At 52.1% G+C, this 23,022-nt stretch overlaps 1 protein-coding gene across 47 annotated transcripts in view; it reads right to left on the bottom strand.

Moving 5' to 3' along the window:
* PPCDC (phosphopantothenoylcysteine decarboxylase) overlaps positions 1-23,022 on the bottom strand; it is a 42,753-nt gene that overhangs the window by 2,038 nt on the left and 17,693 nt on the right. For 13 of the 47 annotated variants that reach the window (XM_086363829.1, XM_086363838.1, XM_086363828.1 and 10 more), the window contains 3 exons: positions 22,048-22,143; positions 21,028-21,156; positions 17,347-17,515 (listed from right to left, as the gene is read on the bottom strand). In XM_086363829.1, coding sequence (XP_086219955.1) covers positions 17,347-17,515; positions 21,028-21,156; positions 22,048-22,143 — 394 coding nt within the window. Of the gene's footprint in view, positions 1-13,615; positions 14,788-15,898; positions 16,976-17,346; positions 17,516-20,555; positions 20,589-21,027; positions 21,157-22,047; positions 22,144-23,022 lie in introns of those variants that run through there. The other 34 variants (XM_086363842.1, XM_086363850.1, XM_086363848.1 and 31 more) reach the window with 8 other exon arrangements.

Raw genomic sequence — 23,022 nt, 5'->3', positions numbered from 1 at the left:
GCCAAGTAATATGCTGTCCTTTCCTTTCTTCATACCTTTCTTTTCCTTTCTTCATAAATACCTTTCCTTGCTTTGTAAACTTTTCTTCTTCAGAATTCTTGACTCGTTTTTTCATTTGCTTTTTTTTTTCCTTTCGACACATGCCACACCCTGCAAAAGTCCTGTAAAATGATTCTCAATACACATTTTCACTATAATTCCTTATTTTTTTCACTCTGAGATACCCCTCCTGGAGCCCCTGGTTTTCCTGCCTCCATCTGAACTAACAGCTCTAGATCAGCCCCACAGCTGTCATCCTGTGCTTCTTCCCTTAATGATCTCTGTTTTTCCTGCATTCTATTTCTTCTTCTTTTTCTTCACAACAAAGACCACACCATTTATTTACAAAGGCCAGTGTGGGAGTTGGGAGAGGTAGGGAGGGAAAGCCACACAGACATCCTTCTGGATTGCTTGGGACCCTTTCCCACTTGGAGAAAATTCCATTCTTCTTGCCTCCATATTCTCAGTAGTGGGTCCTTATTTCTTCTTTCTTGGTTTATGCCCTTCTGTGAGCTGGAGCACATCCTCCAGTAGCTTCCTGAGGAAGCTTGCATGTGAGATAAAGTTTTTCAAACCTTGTCTATCTGAAAATATCTACATTCTCTTCTCACACTCTATTGATACCTTGGATGGGTATATAATTCTCAGTTGAAAATAATTTTCCTTCAGCATCTTTAAGGCATTGCTTTGAGGACTTCTGGCTTCAAATATTGCTATTAAGAGATCTGATGCCGACCTGATTCCTGATCCTTTGTATAAGATCTGGTGTCACTTTCTGGAAGCTTCTACAGTCTGATCCAAAGAAATGAAGTCCCTTTGCAGGAGTGAAACAGAGTAAGGCTCTGTGGGGCTCCCAGGCAAGGAGGATTTTCTGTCCCTCATTTCTTGTAGGCAAGACTCCAGCCTTCATGACCTTCTCTGAGTTCCAAAGGGCAAATTTGTACAGTTGCTAATCAAGAGAGGAAGCCAAGAAACCACCTGAAGCCAGATTAAAGGGACCACAGAAGCTCTTCCATATTAGACCTGACCACTTGAGATGGGATTAAAGGAGTACAGGCCCTACACACACCCTAATCTTGTTAGATATCCCACTTTTGAATCACTGTTATAAACCCTTCATCAGATCCTCTCAGGTTGGGACACAGTTTTTCAAGGCAGAAGCTTGGTGTGTCCTCCTTTGCTGGTAAAGTAATAAAGTTATCCTTTTCTACTTCAAAATTGTCTCCCAGATTGGATTTGGCATCAGTGTACAGAAAGGCCAAGTTTTTGGTGACTGGAGTAGTATTTGAGGCTAGTCTCTGAAGTTTGTTCTGATCTCAGGAGGGTTTTTCTCAATTAGCTCTTTGCTTCTCTCTACAAACTTCTAGTTGGTCTAATTTTTAGCTAGCTTTTCTCAAAGCACTACCAGACTTAATTGCTTACCACCAATATCTCCATTGTTTTGAGAGCACCGACATGCTTGAATTTCCCCCCACTCTGTGCAAATAAAGCCAGTTCCCTTGAGGAGAGCATCAGAGTTTTTATGGACTTCCTCTGTCTTTGTACAAAACCTCTGTACCACTGCTCTGAAACTAGTGTCTTGGAGTGCTATCCCTGCTTTATAAGGATGCTGGGTTGGGGCAGTAGCCTTTGGTCTTCTAAACTAGCCTGTCCTAGAATGCAACCTCCCCTCTATAAGTGAGAGAGTCAAGGCCTCAGTATCCTCTGGCTTCCATGACTAGGGTAGACATTCCACTGTGAATTGGAAATGGGTTGAGGAAAAAGGTCCCAGGCTTCTCAGCTACTCTTACCTGGAATACACCTCAACACAGAGGTGAGGGAGATGAGACATGCTGGTGGCCTGCCACTCCCAGGGAGATCCTGCACGTCTAAGCTGGGCACTGGGGATAGAGGGAACCCTGTGTTCTTCACTGCAGCTGCCTAGAGTGGAGCTTTTTTCCCAATGACCTGGGAGGGGAGAGAGAAAGCAGGGATCTAACTCTTCTTACTGTTAGCAAAAGCTCAGCCTCTCTGTACATTGGTGCCACCAAATCAAATCTCAGAGACATTCCCCTTTTCTGTTGCTTTGGCCTCTCTCACATGTTAAAGACTTCCCTCAAATGTCTGAAAACTAGCTCTCTATTTGGCGGCTGACATCCCATCCTGAAGGCATACTCATAGCAACTGGAGATCACTTTCCATGGAGAAGAAAGAGGGCCAACCTTGGAGGTGGCCACACCTGGCTAAAAACCCATCTCCACCTTTTTCACTCCGAATGGGTAAATCCTCCATGCATCATCTTTCCTCTTAGTAAAATAAAAATAATAATATACCTGCTGATCATACATAAGTGCTTGGCACACCACAGGTCCTCAGGAAATGTTCATATCCCAGCCTCCCCGATTCAGAGGCTGATCTAAGACACCTCAATCCTTATAATCTACACTGACATTGGTATGCACTTCTCTTCCTTCTCTCTCTCCTTCCCTATTAACAGCATATGCTTGTGATCATGCCTCTACTAACCATGGAGGGACAGCCCATCCTCATAATGACATTGCCACCATGCTGCCTTAAAGCAAATTTTGGTGTCAGATGGACCTGGGAGTTAACAGATAAGATGTAAAATCAGATTCTGAGCCTTGAGTTAATGGATATGATGTAAAATTAGATTCACCCAGTGTCCCCAAGCCTTGGGTGAGACCCCTAAATATTTACTACAATCAAAAAGATAAGACAGGAACAGGATAATCTGAGGGACTCAGAACCCACCCAAAAGGAAGACCCTCAGTGACAACCGGCATCTGGACTTCAGAGAAGAGGTTCCTTTCTGCCTAGAGCAAAGAGGGAGTGAGTCTTCAAGTCTTCCAATAGACTGGAGACACGGTTTTTCAGAACAGCTGTTGAACTTCATGTACCACACCCCATCCCCACATTACCGTGCCTCCCACTTCCCTCCAGCTCCTTCCTGCTGTGCCCATTTTGCTGCTCAAGCCCAGGCCGTGGCTCTATTTCCTGGAGGGCACCGTCTCCCAAGGCCTTGAAGCAGGAGGAGACAGGGATAGACTCCCTTAGGCCAGCAGCGGGAGTCTTGGCCTCCACCCGAGAATCTGTGTGTTCTTGCCTCCCTCAGAACATTCTGCACCAGGCATCTGACTTCAAAGGCTCCCGGAGCTGGGCCTGGCCCTCTTCCTTCAGCTATCTATCTGATCCTGCCATGGTGGGTGCTCAAGCCTGAAGTCCCAGGGCCCAGGATAAGAGCTTGGCCAGCCCCATGCTGTAGCCAGTGCCCTCTAGAAAGGGCATTCTATACACAGAGTTCTACATACGTGAACCTTCTGCTGGGAATGTGTGCCTCCAGGCCTACACACAGCACACTGGGGTGGCCGGTCACCTGAGCAGAACCAGCATATGCGGTGCTCAGGGCTTTTCTTGCACTCCCGTGACCCCATCCTTCATCTGTCACCTCTCCCGCATTTCTGAGGGGGCGAATGAGCACATACGCTAAGACACACCTGGGAAACTCGACACCCCTCCATCTAATGGGCCTCAAGGGGCACCTCCAATCAAACAGCTCCCAGAATGCTTCCCCTCCTGCAGCTAGCTGGAATAAAAGGCAACAGCTGCCAAGTGTCCAATAATAAAGCTGTGGGAGTCTAGGGGATGGAGCCATTTTAAAAGGATGGACATGAAAGTGTTCTCTAGCTTGATCTGGGTTGCATATTATAGGCTCTAATTCAATTAAAAAATCGTCACTGGCCCTAGCCCCTCAAACTCGGCAGAGACTAGACAGGCCAAGCGGAGAGCAGAAGACAGGTGAGAGAACCATTAAGGGGGCCAGGTCTGGAGGCTGGTGGATGGCAGTGGGAAGTTGCAGTGGACGTGGGCTGGAGCCCTTGTCAAGAAAAAGGGCCAAGGCTGGGGACTACAGAATGTCAGAGACAGAGGGGATCAAGAGTGAGAGTTGTGAGGTGTGAGGGCCAGGGAAGCCCTCTCTTTCGGGAGATCAGGGTGCTCTGGGGAGTCCTGGTGTCCACACAGGTGATGGGGACGGGGGGCAGCGGTTTGTTGGCTTCTCCTAGGTTCTGATTGAGTGGGGACTCCGTGATGGGAAGCTGGAAGGTCCAGGGCTCTAGAAAATATTCAGCTTTCTGAAAAAGGTGACCTCAGATAGTCCAGCAGTGGCCAGTTCACAGGTCCAAGGCCTCCAACATTGCTAATGCCTGGTTTCCCCAAAGCAGTCTAAGCAGAATCGCAGAACAAACCTAGAGCCCAGCCCAGGCTAGGCAGGGTCAGCCGCATCATCTGTGTGGCCTAAACCCCTGTGTTTGCTGGACATGTGTGGTGGAAAGGTGGACACGAAGTGCTCCATCAATGAGAGGGCTGAATCTAGACCACCCATTAGGCTAGGCAGGAGCCCTCTCCGCATCTCTGGTCTTCTGGCATCTGCTCCCAGCATAAGAGGCTCACTACCTCACATTTTTCACTCCATTTTCATAATTCCTAAGTTCCAGGTTGTTTTCCCCTTGGGGTTGAACTCTGCCACCAGGAGATTCCTCAGAAGTCTGGGATATACCGGTCTCCCCAGGCTGCTCCTCCCTGTCCATCCAGTCTGGTACAGCGTGCTGGCTCTTCTCTGGCTATTAGGCAGTGGGGGCCCTGAAAGGATCTTGGCCCTTCAGGTAGTCTCAGCAAGAAGGAGGAACAATCTCCTCCTTTGACCTGCATGCTTTGCCACTATTAATTCAGCCCAAACTTTGGGGGAAGCGAAGTGCCTTGTTGTATGTTCACTTCAACTCATAAGGGAGAAAGTTCTCATTTCATAGGCACGTGCCTTGGTTTCCCACAGCCAACTGCTGTTGGCCCCAGGCCCTGTCCCGTTGGGCCTCTGCTCACCTTATTCCCTTCTACCCACTACTGTAAGTTTGTGCCTTTGGTGAGTCACTTCACCTCCCCCAGCTTCAGTTTACTCACCACTAAGATGGGGATGGTGGCAGTGCGCACCTCACAGGATGACAGATGAAGTACAAGTCATGTGTGCCTAGCACACAGGGCTCAGCACAGGTGAGTCTCCTCACCCGGAAGCTTGTGAGAGGGGCGTGTTCAAGGCCCAATACCTCTAACAGGCAGGTTCTCATCACGAGGTGGGGCTCCTTGGCTGCAGGCAGAGCTGTGGGGGCGGGGAAGAAGTTTGGCTCTTACTGCAGGATTCCTTTGGGAATTCTCCAGTCTAGTCTAGTCCAGGACTATCTTTGCTCCCTGATGACCTCAGAGCCCCTTCATCCTCATTCCTCTTTCAGAGCCACAGGAAAAGGGCATACTTTACTGTCTGCACTTTCTAACCAAGTGAGCAAGGCTCTGAGGCTCGGCTGCATGGGCATCCTCCCCTAATCCGGTCCTGGTGGCTGTCCCTCCCAGGGGGCTCAGGCGCTGCCTCTTGAATGCTGCAGACAGGGGTGCAAGTCCTCGCTCTCCCTGTGCCTTGGTCAGCCTGCTCTGTTAGAAAAGGCTTCCTTTCCCTCGTACCCCTCTTCCCTTGGAACTACCACCAGGGATGAATAAATGGAGAAAGCCTGACATGATCCGAGAAGCCCTTCCAGGCCCCTTACTTTTGCCAGGTGGGCTTTGTCTGCTTCCTGGTGAGATGTGAGACTGTTGGTCAAGGCTGTATCTGGGCAGAGGCGAAGCAGGGGTTAGCCCCGGGCCACCAGAAAAACCCATCCTGTCCTCAAGGGGCTGGCACTTGAGGCAACAGTGAAAGCCCCTGAAGCATCTTCAGGACACATTTAAAGTCACAAATTGCACAATTCAGTGCCTGAGCTTTCTAACTATTTCAAGGCCAGTGCTGGCCCCATCCACACTGGTAAGCCTCTCCCACCGACTCTGGCCTACCTGGACCCTTCCTCCTCAGACTAAAAGGGTTAGCTTTGGGCTTTACGGAATCTGGGTCAAGTGCGCCTTCTGGCCCCAGGCCTTTGTACACACTGCACCCCAATCCTGCCATCCCTACTCTTTGCTAATGCCCACACCCTTAGAATTCAGCCCAGGTGGAATCTCCTCAGGGTTTCCCAGGTGGCTCAGATGGTAAAGAATCTGCCTGCAATGCAAGTTCAATTCCTGGGTTTGAGAAGATCCCCTGGACGGCATGGCAACCCACTCCAGCATTCTTGCCTGGACAGTCCCATGGACAGAGAAGCCTGGTAGGCTACACAGTCCGTGGTGTTGCAGACTCAGACACAGCGGAGAGACTAACGCTTTGGGAACTTCCTCTGAGGCCCTTCCTCACTCCTCAGACCACCCCTGCAGGCTGGGTGGACTGTTCTGCTGGGCTCCCTTGGCACCCTAAGTCTACTTACCTCCATCGCTTCCTCCCTCCCCGTTCCTTGATGATAGGACTGGGCCTTTGGTCCACGACAGTGTGTGGAACACAGAATTTGAGAAATGAATGAATATGGGGAGGTTGTGCATGTAGGAGAGGAAGGCGTATGGAAACTCTCTGCACTTTCCACTCACTTTCCCTGTAAACTTAAAACCGCTCTAAAAAATGAAGTCTATTAATTTTTTAAAGAGATTTATGAATGAAGAAACATGATCAACCCTTGATTATGCAACATTAACTTGCAGAGGCCACAGGCTACTGTACTTGAGAGAAGTACCCCAGGGCGACTCGTCATCCCTTAGGGCAGGGACTTCTCTTCCCTTATCAGCCCTGCCAGCCCAGGTCTGAGCACACAGGTGGTGTGTTCTGACTGGTGGGATGACCAGTGTCCAATTCCCTGCCCATCCACCTGTGATGCAATGAGTTAAGGAGCCTGCAAAGTCATCTGAGGTTTGGACCGGGCCCTCCATTGTCTGTGTTATGGCTGCTGATCCATTCCTGGAATGTCAGGCTGGCTGGAGAACGGAGCAGGAACTAACCCCAAGGCTCACAAACCCTCCACATGTGCGTGACCTTGCAGGCTTTCTGCCCCTGACCTAGAGTATTCCTGCATCCCAAACCCCACAGTCTCTCCAGGAGCCCCAGAGGGACTGAGCTGGAAGGAAAAGGGATCGATAGACCAGAAGGGACAGTCCTGACTCCGGGATACCTACCATTCAATTTCTCAGTGTTCCTGTTCACCAGTCATAGACATGCGGCAACATAATGATGATTTTTTTTCCCCTAGAAATTCCGGCCTTGGCCACTGCCCCCTGGAGGTCCAGGAAGATCAGGGCAGGCTGCAGAAGCCTTTGGGGCCTCCACCCTGCCCCAGCACCCTACTGTCCCCAGCCACTGCTCACGTGACGTCCTGGAAGAGGCCACACAGAGGCTGCCACTTGGTCTCTCACACTCCGAGACCCAAGCCCTTTACCTCTGCTTCTCCAGTTGGTCTCTTTCTCTGGTCTTCCTCCAAAGCCCTGAGCCTGGGAGGCAGCGTGACTCATAGCCAGAATCAGGAGTTGCAGCCAGCCAGATCTTCCCCACTTAAAAGCTGTGGGACCTTGAGAAAGTGAAGCGATGCTTTCGAGCCTCAGTCTGTTCATCTGTCAAATGGGATGATACACTCTCCCTTAGGGATTGCTGTGAGGATTACATCATAAATGGTAGCTGTGACTTCACAGGACATGGCTTCTGAACAGTACTTCCTTCAGGTGCTCTGTGGCAGGGGGGCCACGCATCCTGGTTTTCCCAGGACAGTCCCACTTGATGCCTATTGTCCTGGCATATTTACTGCCCCTTTTCACTCTCAGAAGAGCCCGCCTTCGACAACAAGATGCATGGTCAGCCTACTCGCGCCTCTCTCTGTTCCCAGCTCAGGTCTAGGCTATGTGAGCAGCTTCATAACACTTTCTCCTTTCCCTTCTAAGAGGCCATGGCTTCGTATGCAGTTGGGAGGACTTTTATTTCCTTCTCTTTGAACTTCAGGTTATTATTATTTTTAATGGGGATACCAATGCCTATCTTGAAGGCTGCTTAGAGGATGAAATGAGATAAGGTAAGCAAAGCACGTATCTGGCACAGGTCAGGTGCTAGATAAACATGAGCACCCTTCCATGGCCTTCCCTCCCTGGTTCCCATCATGCCAGCTTCCTCTCCTCCCCCTACTATGGGGCTCCAGAGCTCAACTTCTCCACTACCAAAGAGAGTGGATTTCAGAAGCTCCCAGTGACATATGAGCCCCCAAGCCCTGATCTCTCCCCAAAATAAGATGATCTTCACCTCTACCCCCAAGCTCCCTGCAGGCTGAGGAGCATTCCAGCCTCTCCTTCCTGCGTGCATCCATGTGTTTCTGTGGGAGGCTTCCAAGCCAATCGCTATAGCCGGAAACCCTTCAGCCCTCATCTACCTTGCCCACACAAACAGAAGGCACCTTTGAACTCTCCCCCCCACCCTTTTCCAGGAATCCAGAGGCCCCAAAAGAAGTCTGCAGGTCCTCCAGTCCCAGTGACTTGCTATCTAGGCCAGCAGGCAAACAGTTACCATGTCACTGTAGCAGATAAAGCTGCCATGAGGCCAGCCTGTTACAGTAAGTAACTGACATACTCCTAGATCACACCTGGATTAGCAGCTGTCCTCCAAAGGCCCAGAAGTTCTCATCTCCCATCTGGCCCTTGCCCTCTCAGCCGCCTACTGTTATACTGCTGGCATTCCTTTGCTATTAGACAGCTAGCAGCTCTCCTGGCCTGCTCCTTGCCCTTGCCTTGCCCCAGGCAGCACCAAGCCTGCTTCGAATATTATGGAATATTTGGTTCCACCAGGAAGCTCTTGGTGTAAACAAGCTGTCAGTCACTGGGAGCTGACTCTAGGGCTCTTTGTTCAGAGGCAGTTGCGTGACATTTCGGATTTTCGTGCTGCCCAAGAAACCACAGTGTATGTATGAGGGAAGCTACAGGATGGGAAATGTACAGAAGCAGCTGCTAAATTGGGACTGAAAAAAGGTATCTGGTGGTGGTGATGGTGTGTGGCGGAGGGGGTGTTTCCACAGGTCCCAGGGAGGTAAACGCTAACGAGGATGGAAGTTCTGTTCTGCAGCAGCAGCAGTCTATTTGCAGGTGGCTTCAGGGCAGAAAGAGAAACTGGCTGGGTGACCTCCACTTTCCCATCTATAAAATGGAATTAAATATACTGGTTGATTCTATTCTGAGGCTTTGTGTTTAGAGTTCAATGAAACTCTCAGCAGTATAAGGACCACACAACGCATACACATAACCCAGATATAATCCAGGGCTTCATATGGCTCAATCCTGCCATGTCAACACACCAGAGAAGCACACACTGGCAAAGATATTTAAAAGACCTAGTATTCGAGTGATTTCCAGTGGGGAGAGAAAAGTGGGGAGGGAAAAGATAGGGAGAGGGGATGAGGAGGTGCAAACTGAAACTGTAACTCAGACTGGGACTTGGACTCATGGGCTTTTAACTGAGATCACTCCTGGTCTCAGGACTTAATGAAGTTCAAGTTCATGATGTCTCATCACAGAAAGGATGCAGTGAGAGACAAAGTGATAGGTAAGAAGTATTTAGAGAGAAACACACTCTACAGAGTGTGGGCCATCTCAGAAGGCGAGAGCAGCACCAGGATATAAGGTTGTCAGTTTTTATAGGGTGGGTAATTTTATAGGCTAATGAGTGGGAGGAATATTCGAGCTATTTTGGGGAAGGGGTAGGAGTTTCCAGGAATTGGGCCACTGCCTACTTTTGACCTTTGTGGTTGGCCTTACAACTGTCACGGCCCCTGTAGCTGTGTCATGTAGCGTGCTAATGTGTTACAATGAGCTTATACTGAGGCTCAAGGTCTGGTGGAAGGTGAGCTTCCACCACCTTGGACCTATTTGGTTCTAATCAGTTTATGTCATATCCTTGAGCTATGTTATTCTTTAAAGGTTGTGCCCGGCCCCCTTCCCTCCTGTTTCAAAACTATAGTGAAAGTTGCTCAGTCGTGTCCAACTCTTTGAGACCCCATGAACTATACAGTCCGTGGAATTCTCCAGGCCAGAATACGGGAGTGAGTAGCCTTTCCCTTCTCCAGGGGATCTTCCCAACCCAGGGATCAAACCCGGGCCTCCCTCATTGCAGGCAGATTCTTTACCAGCTGAGCCACAAGGAAAGCCCAAGAATCCTGGAGTGGGTAGCCTATCCCTTCTCCAGTGGATCTTCCCGACCCAGGAATCGAACCGGGGTCTCCTGCACTGCAGGTGGATCCTTTACCAACTGAGCTATCAGGGAACTACAATGTATAAAATAAATAAGCCACAAGGATATATTGCACAGCACAGAGAATATAGCCATTTTAAATAATAACTTTAAATGGAGTATAATTTATAAAAATACTGTGTTGTATCCCTGAAACCAATATTGTAAATCAACTATACTTCAATATAAATAAATACCCAATCTTTACTTGAGTTTCTTGAAGAACATTAAAGTCTGTCAAACTCACAATCCTCAGCAACCTTCCTCAAAAATCCTTTTACTCCCCATCCCCACCTCCTTGCACCTCTTAGCAGTTTGGAAACTCTATTAAGTCAATTCCCAAACTGTAGCCCAACTTCTGGCCACCTGCATGGCTCTGCGGGCCTCCCTCCACTTGGCTCCTCTCAGGTCTTCAGGATGAAGTTCCCCAAGTCTCTGCTCCACGCTTTCCTTTTTTCTCCCTTTACCCATTACCAGAATCTGTCACAGTAAAGGAGACTCTGGGACCAACCCAAAAAGTAAGATTCCTTCCCCTTTCTTCCCATCTCCTCAGTTCTATATCTCAATCCATTTTTCCCCAAATTCTACACAAAATGCTCAGGAACCATGAGGGCAGGCTGAACAATCCTGAGAAAACACTGTGATAAGCTGGTCTGGGGCTGGGTCTTCGTTGTGGCGAGCAGGCTTTCTCTAGTTGTGACGTGCTGGCTTCTCCCGTTGCAGAGCAGGGGCTCTAGAGTGTGCGGGCTCAGGGCTCAGGTTGCGGTGTGTGGGTTCTCTCATTGAGGTGCTCAGGCTTAGTTGCCCTGCGGCATGTGAGACCTTGGTTCCTCCATCAGGGATCGAACCAGCATCCCTTGTGTCGGAAGGAGGACTCTTAACCACTGCGTCACCAGGGAAGTCCCAAAGCAAAATTCTTTTTAGGGGGTGGGACTGGGAACCGTTAATAAGTCTTGCACCACCATGCGCACAATTGTCATTAAGTTCTCCTTCCCCCTACTTGCCACAAGGACTGTGGTTTTAACACTTTCTGTGGTGGTGGTGTAGTTGCTCCGTTGTGCCCGACTCTTTCGACCCCATGGCCTATAGCCTACCAGGCTTCCCAGTCCATGGGATTCTCCAGGCAAGAATACTGGAGTGGGTTGCCATTTCCTTCCCCGGGGGATCTTCTCAACCCAGGAACTGAACCCAGGTCTCCTGTATTGCAGGCAGATTCTTTACCAACTGAGCTACAAGGGAAGCCTAACACCTTAGTCTTGCTGATTTTCCTTCACATCATGAAGGAAAAAACTCTTTTGCATCCCCTCCCTTTCCAGAACCACGGGTGTGGCCGAGGCCTTCAGCACAGCCTGGCTTCCCTGACTTAGCCTCTGGCTTCCTCCCCAACTCCAGCTTCTCAAGTCTCCAGTCTGTCCTGCATGTTCCAACAGCAGATCTTTATCCCACTCCATGCTCACCATGAGGCTGCCCTGCTGTCCAGCTCCTGACCTCCAGCACGCAGAGTCCAGGACCCCACCCAGGTACCTTCATCAACACGTGGCAGCGTGTCTCCACCCTCTGCCTCTGTTCTCACTACACTGGCCCTCCAGGGAGCACCAGCCTGAGTGCCACTCCCTCCAAAAGGCATCGCCTGGCTGCTTCTCAGTTCTGAATCACAGCACTTAGAGTCTAAGTCACACAGTTTCACTTCTCCATCACTTGATTGTTTTAAGTTTTAAGGCCTTGAGTCTTCTTCCCATAAGACCGTTAGCTCCTTGAGATCAGGGACCTCAAAAACTTATAAGGAGCACCCAGGGATACTCAGATGTCATCTTCCTCTATTATTAGCTCATGACAAGAAAAACAGACCATTTCTATTCCAAAGGCCTTAATGGAAATCTCCAGATACCCCTGCCAAGTCCTTTGCATCAACTCCCTGCCAAGTCATTTTTAACAACTTCTGGATAAAGGGCAGAGGGAACTCTTTAAAAAACATATGTATTTACGGCTTTCGTGGTGGATAATATATTCATCTGGCTCAAAACTTAAAATGAAGTCAGCTGCCTACCTTTGTTTCTCAACCACTCAGCTCCCCTGCTGAGAGGCAAACAATGGACTGAATTCTTGTTTTTCAATAGGTATTCTAGCAAATAGATACTCATTTTCTCTCGCTTTTTTCATACACAAGCTAATATGCAATATATATTATTCTCCATCTTGCGTTTTGTTTAATAATGTATCTCGGACATCTTCCCTGGTCAAACCTAGAGAGCTTCCTCACTGTGGCTGTGTGATGTTCCTGTGCAAGGATGACCCTGATTTATTTAACCAACCTTTTAAAAAATATATTCTCTTATTTGGCTGGGTCGGGTCTTAGTTGCAGAACGCAGGATCTTTGCTGCGGGACCTGGACTCTCTGGTTGTGGCACGTGGGCTCAGTACTTGCAGCACTCTGGCTTCAGCTGCTCCACGCCATGTGGGATCTCAGTTCCCTGACCAGGGATCGATAACCACGTCCCCTGCATTGCAAGGCAGGTTCTTAACCACTGGACCACATTAACCAGCCTTTAGTTGTTACATGGCGAGTGTTTCCAGTCCTTTACTATTGTATGCAATGCTTCCGTAATAGACTTGTTCAGATAAAATGTCACACTGAGATGAGTTTTCAGAATTGAGAAGCACCCAGGCGATGCCTTTTGGAGGGAGTGGCACTCAGGCTGGAGGGCCAGCGTAGTGAGAACAGAGGCAGAGGGTGGAGACACGCTGTTTATGTGGGTACTTGGGTGGGGTCCTGGACTCTGCATGCTGGGGGGTCAGGAGCTGGACAGCAGGGCAGCCTCATGGTGAGCGTGGAGTGCAGTAAAGACCTGCTGCATGGAACATGCAGGACAGACTGGAGACTTGAGAAGCTGGAGTCGGGGAGGAAGCCAGAGGCTAAGTCAGGGAAGCCAGGCTGTGCTGAAGGCCTGGGCCACACCCGTGGTTCTGGAAAGGGAGGGGATTTCTAGCTGAAATGAGGGTTTTCAACTTACTAGGTTGGTGAAGATGAGAAAATGGCACCCTCATACTTTGCTGGTAGGAGTGTAAATTGATATAACCTCTTTGGAGATCTTCCCAACCCAGGGATTGAACCCAGTCTCTCGTGTCTCCTGCATTGGCAGGCAGATTCCTTACCACTGTGCCATCTGGGAACCTTGCCTTTGGGCTACTGCTAGGTGGAATTGTTTTTCTGTAGTCAAATTTATCTGTCTTTGCTTTTATGGCTCCTAGGTTGGGTGACAAAGGAGCAAGACAGCCCCTCCTTCATCCCCCTCCAGCCCCCAATACACAGCTTTTAAAAATCCCGCCTGTACAAAAAGCTTGGAATGACTTCCCAGGTTTTGTAAGGAACAGGACAACTCCTGCCTTCCAGGAGATCCCAGTTTCAGGGAGACACAGACTGACTGCTGCAATTCCATGGTATAATAAATAAGATGGGGCACAATGGGAACCTGGGCTAGGACCGCCCTCTCCTGCCTGAGTTGGCCAGGCAAGGCTTTCCAAAGGCAGTGGCATCCAGGTAAATCTGGAGGTGTGCGGGAAGCAGCCAGGAGAAGAATGATCTTCCAGTAAAAGTGGAAAAGCATATGCAAAGGCAAGAAGCAACAAGCTCAGCCAAGGTTGTCCAGTCTGGCAAGAAGACAGGGAGACCCGCAGAGCTGGTGTGTGGTAGGGGCGGAGCTAGGAAGTAGACAGGGGCCAGATCACAGAAGGCCAAGAAGATACTGCCTGGAGGTCAGGGGGAGGTGGCAGGGAGACACATCAGCAGTGTGGAGGACGAGCTGGAGTTGGTCCAGAGCGGAGGCAGGGCCTCGGAGACTTCCGCCTCTTGCCCAGCAGCAGCCATGGCAGCCTAGAGAGACTCCAAACAGCAAGAATTTCAGACCAAATGTTCGATTCTGCCAAGCTTCCAGAATTCTATAAAAATCATCAGCGAAGCTAGCACCTTCTCTGAGAAACATGCCTACCCAAGATGATGACAACTTCAAGAGCTTTTTCCTGGGGAAGGCGGTGGTTGTCAGTCCCACCTCAGCACCCCACTGGCAGATGGGATAAATGCAGCCAGGGCCCTAACTGTCCTCTCCTCTGCTCCAGCGTGGCTCAGGGAACACGTGGGCTCTCCGGGCCCTGCCCATTCATCCAGATCCTCATTCCTTCAGAATGCAGGACTGCCATGATGGAGTGGTGGACTCCCAGCTGGCCCACGTCCTTGGGTCATCTCTTTCCTTCCAGTCAACATGGCTCAGTCCTAGCTCTGAGCAGTTCGACAGGCCTATGAACTTCTCTACTGTGACATTTTTAAACAGGCATCTTATAGCAGGTTTCCTGAGCAACTGTCCTCCTTAAAGTGCTCAGCACAGAGCCTTGCACACAGCAAGCATTCTGCAGCACTTTCTGCTAAAACTGGAAGTCTCAGGGGACGTCCTTCGTGGTCCAGGGCTTAAGACTCCGAGCTTCCAATGCAGGGTGCGTGGGTTCCATCCCTGGTTGGCGAACTAAGATTCCACATGCTGTATGCAGCGTAGACAAAAAGATCTTTTTAAAAACTGGAAGCCTCGCCATTCGTTAGGAGGTTGCTGAGGGAAAGGAAGGGTGATGTGAACAGAACAAGTCAGAATCCACTTAAACAGAACTTTGGGGCTGCCTCTGGATTTCAGTCATCCAGGGCCTCTCCATGCCCGACCCCCAACCCAGCAAAAGAAGTTGGTTCTTTTCTTCATTGCCCTAAGGCAATTTTATCCCAAAGGATCACTTGGTCAGGTGCTACAGAGACGAAGGCTCTAGGAAGCTGCTGGAGGCAGCCTTGGTTACCACCAGCAGGCCTCCTGTTGTTCAGTCGCTCAGCTGTGTATGACTCTTTGCGACCCCATGGACTGCAGCACATCAGGCTTCCCTGTCCGCCATCTCCCAGAGTCTGTCGGAGCTTGCTCAAACTCATGTCCATTGAGTCGGTGGTGCCACCCAACCATCTCATCCTCTGTCATCCCCTTCTCCTCCTGCCCGAAATCTTTCCCAGCATCAGGGTCTGTTCCAATGAATCGGCTCTTTGAATCAGGTGGTCAAAGTATTGGAGCTTCAGCTTCAGTATCAGCCCTTTCAATGAATATTCACGGTTGATTTCCTTTAGGATTGACTGGTTTGATCTCCTCGCAGTCCAAGGGACTCTCAAGAGTCTTCTCCAACACCACATTTTGAAAGCATCAATTTTTTGGTGCTCAGCCTTCTTAATGGTCCACCCCGAGGCCCTTCCAAGGCATTTCTACCCTTCAGCGGTCTGAGGGCATGCAGCGGAGTACCCACTCACACCAGCCTGGAAGGCAAGAGGGCCAGAAGCCAGCCCCAACTTCAGCTCCAGTCAAACAAGCTCCTCCACACGCAGCCACCAGATAGCAGTCGGTCAAAGGCAGGGTAGTGGAGGACTCCTGGGGCAGAGCTTGTTATCTCTGGAGTATGCTGCTGTGGAGGCGGGCACAGACACCGAGGCCCCATCTCAGGCACAGCAAAGCTCATGAGGATGACACCAGGAAGCAGGGGGCCTGGGTTCCAGGGCAGGGTCCAACCCTGCTGGCTGTGTCCCTGTCACTTATATAAAGTGCACATCTGCTTACGGTCCACGATTTTGTTTTTCCCAAAATGACAGTCTGTTTCAGTAAACGTTAGAAAAGCTCACTGGTATGAATACATATCTAGTTTTAACTTCCCATTTTATTTGACATTTACTATGTGACAGGCAGTCAAAGTATTAGTCGCTTTAGTCACGTCCAACTCTTTGCAACCCCATGGACTGTAGCCCGCTAGGCTCCTCTGTCCAGAGGACTCTCCAGGCAAGAATACTAGAGTGGGTTGCCATGCCCCCCTCCAGGGTGAGAGGCAGTAGGGTGGGCATTTTATACACATTATCTAATTAAGTCCTCTCAACAATTCCATGAGGGTAGGATAATACAGATGAGGAAAGTGAGGGTCAGAAAGGCTGAGTCCCGAGCCAAGGTCCCGCTGCTGGCACGCAGCAGAGCTGGGATCAGAACGAGAGGCTGTCTGGCTTCAGAGTCCTTTGCCCCAAACCACCATATGATGGTCAATTACCAGCCTAGACCCTCCCCCAGCCTCTGACCTCTAAAACCACAGACAGGCTGCAAAGGAAGGACAGTCTCTCAGAAGGTCACTTTTCTTTATTCTCAGTCACCCCAATCTCACAGCATGGTCTGCAGGAAATCTCAAAGTCTGGCCAACTCACAGGCTTTCCTGTGCCCACTGAGGAGCTGAAGCTCCACAGGCCCGGGGTCTCGATGCTGTGGTGTCAAGTCGCTCCTTCTAAAGGCAAGTCCTGGGCATGACGTTGGATCAAGGTTTCTCGGTCACTCCTATGTCCCCTTCCCAGAGCACAGGCACACTTCCCCAGCTTGTCCTCTGGCTTACTGTGCCCATCCTAGGAAAAGGTGGGGAGGAACTCGGGAAAGCAGGTGTCTCCCGGTTGGAAGAAGTTGGGACCTGGGCCTTTGGTCTACTTTGACCTGGGGCAGGTCATGGCCCTCGGGAGGCTCCAGAGCAGGCCCAGGCCAGACCACTACTCGGCGGAAGCAGAAGTCTTCACCACATTTTGGCAAAGTCCACTTTCTTCACCGACTTGGCCTGAAAACACCTCCTGAGTTCAGAGGGACGCGGGTGACAGAAATCCTGGGTTCAGCTCTGCTGGGAGCTGCCGCTGGGACAGGACTTCTTTCACTTTGCCCACAATGGTGCCCACCTCAGCCATGGCCCCCAGACCTAGGGAGCAGAGTTCTTCTGTGGCCCTGCAGACGGGCAGGGGACCATCCCCCACTCACCCCTTCCCAGGGCTCCCCGAGTGTGCCACCCAGAGCCCAGTGCCTGAGAAGGCCAGGACCAGGCCTGAGCCAGATCCATTGAGTCCCATCAGAGACCCTCCCACCCCCAGGACAGGCCCCAGGAATGGTTACAGCAACCACCTTGAGCTGTTTGGGCTGCACGCCAGGGAGGATACTGGGCACATTACCTAACAACTCCAAGAGGGAGGAATTACCACTTCCATTTCCCAGGTGAGAGAGCTGAGCTGGAGGTCACAACGGGCTGGGATATGAGGCTGCAGGAATGAGCTGTGAGCCTGGCCAGACACCCACCTTGGTCTCCACAGACCAGCTTCTTGGCCACACAGGGGATCTCGATGTAGCCGAAGTCCTTGAGCTGGCCCACCTGCTGCTCGGTGATGGGGTGCTCCCACATGGCGGTGTTCATCGCCGGGCAGAACAGCAGGGGTTTGCTGCGGTCCCAGGCCCGGATGACACAGGTCTGTGAAGAAGGAGGGGCGTGCCTGGGGTGACTGGGGGCCACTGTCTGCTGTCTCGTTACTTCGAGGATGTGTCTCTGGGTCCCTCTCACCTCCCCCTAGGCTCTGACACAGGGCCCGACATACAGGAGCTGCTCCACTAACGCTGGCCATGGCCCAGCCACCTCCAAGCATAACTCCAGTTCTGTACAGAAAGGGCTCCTGGCGCCCAAGTATCTGTCTTCCCTACAGCCAGCCATACCTCGCAGCAGCTCTTGCAAAGCTGAGGACCAGGATGTCCGGCAGGTGGGCCCGTCTGCCCCACACTAGCTCTACTTGAGGCCAATGAAAGCGTGGCCATGAGAACAGGTTCCACGGGACCAGACCCTCTCCCACGTGCTACAACATGAGCCCGCCCTGTGACCCTGTAAAGAAGCTGCTGTCCCATTTCACCGAGGGGAAGCTGCACTTCCAGGAGGTGAGCCGCTACCCAGGGTGACACCCAGACAGTGATCTGGGGTGAAGCTTTGCACCGCGCCCATGCCGTCCTCCACTGCCCTGTGCGGTTTCACCACCTCCCGGTGTCAGGCCCCTCCAAGTCAATACCAGAGCAGCCATGAAAAGGACAGACCAGCTCAGAGTCTTCAGTGCTGTGAGCTTTGCAATCACGTGGACCTGGGTTCAAATCTTGCTGTGCTCTCTGCTGTGACTAGCCATGAGAACTTGAACAAGTCCTTTCATGACAGGAGTCTGAGGTTCCTCTCTGCAAAAGCCCTCTCCCTGGGTGGTCGTGTGGATGGAGGGTGAAAATGCTTATAAAGCTCTTTGCACAGGCCTGGCACAAATACAGGCTCCAGAAATAGTAGGTCCTGTTATTATTACAGACAGGCTCCCTGGGCCAGGGGCTGCCTCGGAGGGAAATAAACTCAGGGGCCCACAGCAGTGCACTCCCCTGGGCTCTGACTGCTCCAGGCACCTCTGCCTGGGCTGTGGGCCCCTCGGGGAGCCAGTGGTGGGCACACCCCTTCCCTGAAGGGGATGCTGTCTGGGAAAAGAGGGGGAGTCCAGAGAACAATGCCACGGATGGGCCAGGGAAAATGCCTGCCCTCCTCAGGGCCCCTGGCCTCTCCTGTGACAGGAAGGAAGTGGGTCAGCACAGCCTCAGGCCCTGGCTGCTCGCGTCATCTCAGACACAGCGCTTGTCTCCCCACCGAGTCCTTGCGGTGGGGCAACCCGGCTGTGAGTGGACAGTTTCAGTCCACACTTCCTCTTGGCCCCATGCCACCTGCTGCTTCTGCAGAAGCCATGAGCATACCTAGAGGAGTCCCCTGACTCCGTGCGAGGTGGGTGGTGGCAGGGCTGGAGTTTCTAAATGCCCTCAAAGCAAAGCATGCCCACCAGAGCAGAAACTCAGCCCCTCTGTGCCCCACACGTCTCCAGCTTTTCCCATCTCATTACAAAGCTCAGCGCTTCCCGGACAAACCACAGCTCCACCAAACCTTCTGGCAGCAGGAGCACTGAAAGGAGGCATCAGTTCCCACGGTCATTTCTGTTTGGCCAACGCTGTATGTAGCACCTCAGGCTCTGCCCCTGGGAATCTGCTTGGGCGGACAGAAGGCCTGGATCTGGGATAGGAGACCAGCTGCCAGCTAGACGGGTGACCCAGGGAAGTTATCTCCTCTTTCTGGATCTGCTTGGTTATTTAGTACAAAGAAGGGCCAGAGCCTGAGTGGGCCACAGGACAGACAGAGATGCACGTCACCCAGGCCCAGGGCCCAGAGACTGGGAACGTAGGTTCATACTTAGCACACAGCGCCATGCACCCCAAGATCTAGACGGTGTGCACCCCAATATCAGGGAGAAGGTTTGAAGGAGGGGGGAAGCAGGGCAAGCTCCTTTGGGAGAATATAAGGAAACAACATCTTTCGAGAGAGTACAGAGCCACAGACCATGACGACAACAGTTTAAACTTGGTAGGATTTGCGGTTCTTTGAAATACTTGCACCTTCAAGTGAAACCTTTGAGGCAAAGGGCCTCAGGTCTGGTCTTGGGAACACATTCTACTGCTCAGCCAACTCAGTAGGAGGGAACTCCAAAGATTCCAGGGAGCGCTGGCAGCTCTAACGAAAAGAGGAAAGCAGAGCTTTCGGGAGTGAGCAAGGAGCTCTCAGAGAGTCAGCCCAGGCCAGGGCTTAGCTCCTAGAGATCAGCATGCCTTGTCACATCAGCTGGCTGCTGACCAGCCAGAGGAAAGCCTGGACATTTGGTGAGATGGTGCTGGTTACACGCAGTGCTGACGCACTTAGATGAAAGTGACCCGGAGCCTGACTCGTTCTGATGTCCTGTCAACCAGGCGCCAGCCCCACCGGGAGGCATTCTTGACAATGCAGCCCAAAGCCCGCCCTCCTCTGCACTCCCCACCCTTGCTCCTGCCACACGATCTGTGTGTTGCTCTTCCTCTGATCACCTGTGATCTAATTCAAATAATACTTAAATCACTAGCAGCTTCTTCGAGAAATACCTTAAGCACCCATCAACTAGCAAACAGAGAGACGAACCCCCTATCTAACCCCCAAAACCTCGACCCAGCTTCATTAGTGATTTCGTCATATTAAACTCTGAAAAAACCTTCTGCTGTTAGCTGAAGCAAAATTACTGATTACCTCATACATGCAATAAGCCTTTACTGAATGCCTACTGTATGCCCGATACTGTGCAACATGGTGGTTCCATTGTCAAAGGACTGACATAGCACATACCAGAGCACAGGCCAAAAACCCTCTCCTTCCAGATATTGTCAGCTCCCTGTGTCCTGTGTGTCTGTCCACATAGGGCCTGGTCCCTGGCAGGTAAAAGAGCTGGATGAATGAGGGAAGGGGGGTAATACAAAAGAGGCGGGAAGGATAGGGCACACACCCAGATGCTCATGTAAACAAAGGCTCCTTAAGGACAGCAGCTCCCTGGAGGTCCTTCAGGCCGAAGATGACCCCCACTCTACAGCTGGACTTCTCTTCCTCTCCTCCACCTCGAGCCTCTTGCCTTGTCTCCTTTCTTCTCCTTTAATTTTCCACAATTTCAGGGAAACTACCTCTCAGCCTTGTGGTTAAAAGTACAGGAGAGATAAGTGTGCCTGGGAGATCCATGAGGAGGTAAACACTCTTATCTGTTTGCCCCCATAGATAGCCAGGTCCTAGTGGGAAGGCAGAGCTAAGGGGAACCGGCAACAGAGCTGGGCAGGGAGGCAAGCGGGAAAGCATGTGGAGGGCAGCCCATGGGCATGAGCACCCAGGGGCCTGAGGGGTGGACACCTCTGAGGGCACTCGCAAGTCAAGTCCACCCATCGGGACCCGGGCCATCTGGCCACCTGCCAGAGCATAGGGGCGGCCAGGTGGAAGGTGGTCCAGAGGACTGTGTTCTGAGCAAACCAGCCCACCATACAGGGATTCCCAGGTCAGAAGACCGTCCAGAAGAAGCCTGCAGCTAGCCCACGGTGAGCGTGGCCCTGGGAGGGAGGCAGGCCCGGCAAGCCACTCACAAGCAAGTTGTCACAGATGCCACTGGCCACCTTCCCCAGAGTGTTGGCATCGAGGGGCGCCACCAGCATGAGGTCCGCCCACCTCCGCAGGTCAATGTGGAGAACTGGGTCGGATCGGCGCTTCCACATCTGGCAAAGGAAGGAAGAGCGAGGGAAGTGGGGTCACTGGGCCGGCCACTCTCAGAGTGGAGGGAGGAGGGGCCGGAGCGTTTTGAGGGCTGACACAGGCCTGGGGCACTGAGTCAGGAACCCAAGGGAGGCCACCTGAACGCCCCCCACCCCAGCTCACTGCCACCCCTTTTGCAGCTACGCTGGTGAACCCTGGCTGTGGCACCAATGGCCTGAGAGAAACCAGGCCTGAGGAAACAAACGCCCCTTGTCTCTCTGAGCTATTCCCTTTATGGTTTGGTTTTCAAGAGAACTGACATCTGGCAGGGAAGTCCTGGCCTGTCTGCTTGAGGCGGATGCTTGGGTTGTCCAAGCCAGTGGAAAGGCTCTGGGCGGTGAGAAATGGAGGGGGCGGGGTGGGGGAGACGGGCCAGCCAGAAATGTTCTAGGCTGAGAATGTTTAAAAATGCCTGGCAGGGCACCCCTGTGGGGCCCACACTTGACGTCTGGTGAATCGACCAGTGCCTGCCCCGGCGCGGGAGAGCAGCAGGGCAGCCCGGCAGCCGTGGGAAGTGAGGCGTTCCCGGCGGCCCCAACGCTGGGAGCCACGTGGATGAGGGTGGTGGGAACAGGGCTCCTCTGTGGTTTCATCAGCCCAGATAAGTACAAGGACACTCAACCCCAGGCACGGGGCCAACGCTGAGCTCTGCCTGGGGTGGGAGGAGACTGTGGGCCTCCTGCAGGCCAGAAGCTAGACAGATGTTTTCCTCATCGCCTCTGCCCAGAGGCCCTGACCGCGGGCTTGAGCCTAGCCTGTCTGCTCCGGCCGCCAGGACCATAGGCTGCAGGGAGGACTGTCCTGTCCCATTGATACGGACACGAGGGAACTCAGCCCAGGGACCCAGCACTGACCTCCCATTCATCAGCGTCGCTGTACAGGGTGACAGGAACATCCCGGGGGCTGTAAAAATGTTTGGCTCTCTCAGTTGTGACCACGGCTACTTCCAGCTGTCACCAAGAAAAGTGTTGGGGCGGGGGGAGAAGGAAACAGAAACCGTTACCAGAGCCCCCAGCCTGGAGGCCACACAGGGCCAGGCCAGACCAGGTGAGAGCTTTGTTCATAGCCTGGCTGCGGAGAGGGCTTCTACCCCGGAGGCAGTGAGCCCTGCGTTTGCAGTTACTTCTGCTGTCACCCAAAGGTCAAGCCTCACCAGGTGCAGTGGTTTCACTTCCCCATCGGAGGGGCTGCCGAGGAATGAGTCACACCACTGCCCAGTGTATATAATGCTGCAGGCTCCAGCCACTCGGGCAGGGACAGACCAGGGCAGGCAGGAGGGGGCCCCCAGGAGGCTCCCAGGTCCTGAGCTCTGGGCTACACCACAGGTCTGCCCTCTGCAGGCCAAGGCACGAGGGAGACGGGCCCTGCACGTGCTGTCTTCAGCCACAGCCCAGCGAGCAGGCAAGCAGAGTCCCTCCCAGGACTTCTAGGAACAGGCTTCATGGGCTCTTGCTGCAGACAGGCTCCAGGAAAACCAAACCCGAGTGCCCGACACTCATGGGGCAAGAGTGATGGTTACCCCCGAGTTATTCATTTAGTAGATGATTAATGATGCAAACAAGGGGGACAGCTAACAGAACAGAAATAGCACATGATGGTGTGAATGACACCAGACCCACTTCCACGACTGGTAAACTGAGATGCTAGACTAACAGGCAGACAGAGGAAAGGGGCCCAGAAGAGGCGGCTAAGACGGGAGGGGTGTAGGAAATTACGTCTCTGGGGGACATTTATCCAGGAGGGAAAAAAGTCAAGGGTGACAAGGACAGAACTGACTAACCAGGGGGATCACTGGGGACAGTGTCTGGGCCAGAGGTGGTATACTGCCT

This window comes from Bos grunniens, chromosome 21 (assembly GCF_055505025.1).
Source record: "Bos grunniens cultivar Pamir isolate PY7600 chromosome 21, Bosgru_T2T1.0, whole genome shotgun sequence".
NCBI lineage: Eukaryota > Metazoa > Chordata > Mammalia > Artiodactyla > Bovidae > Bos > Bos grunniens.
This window is presented reverse-complemented; position numbering and strand designations above follow the sequence as displayed.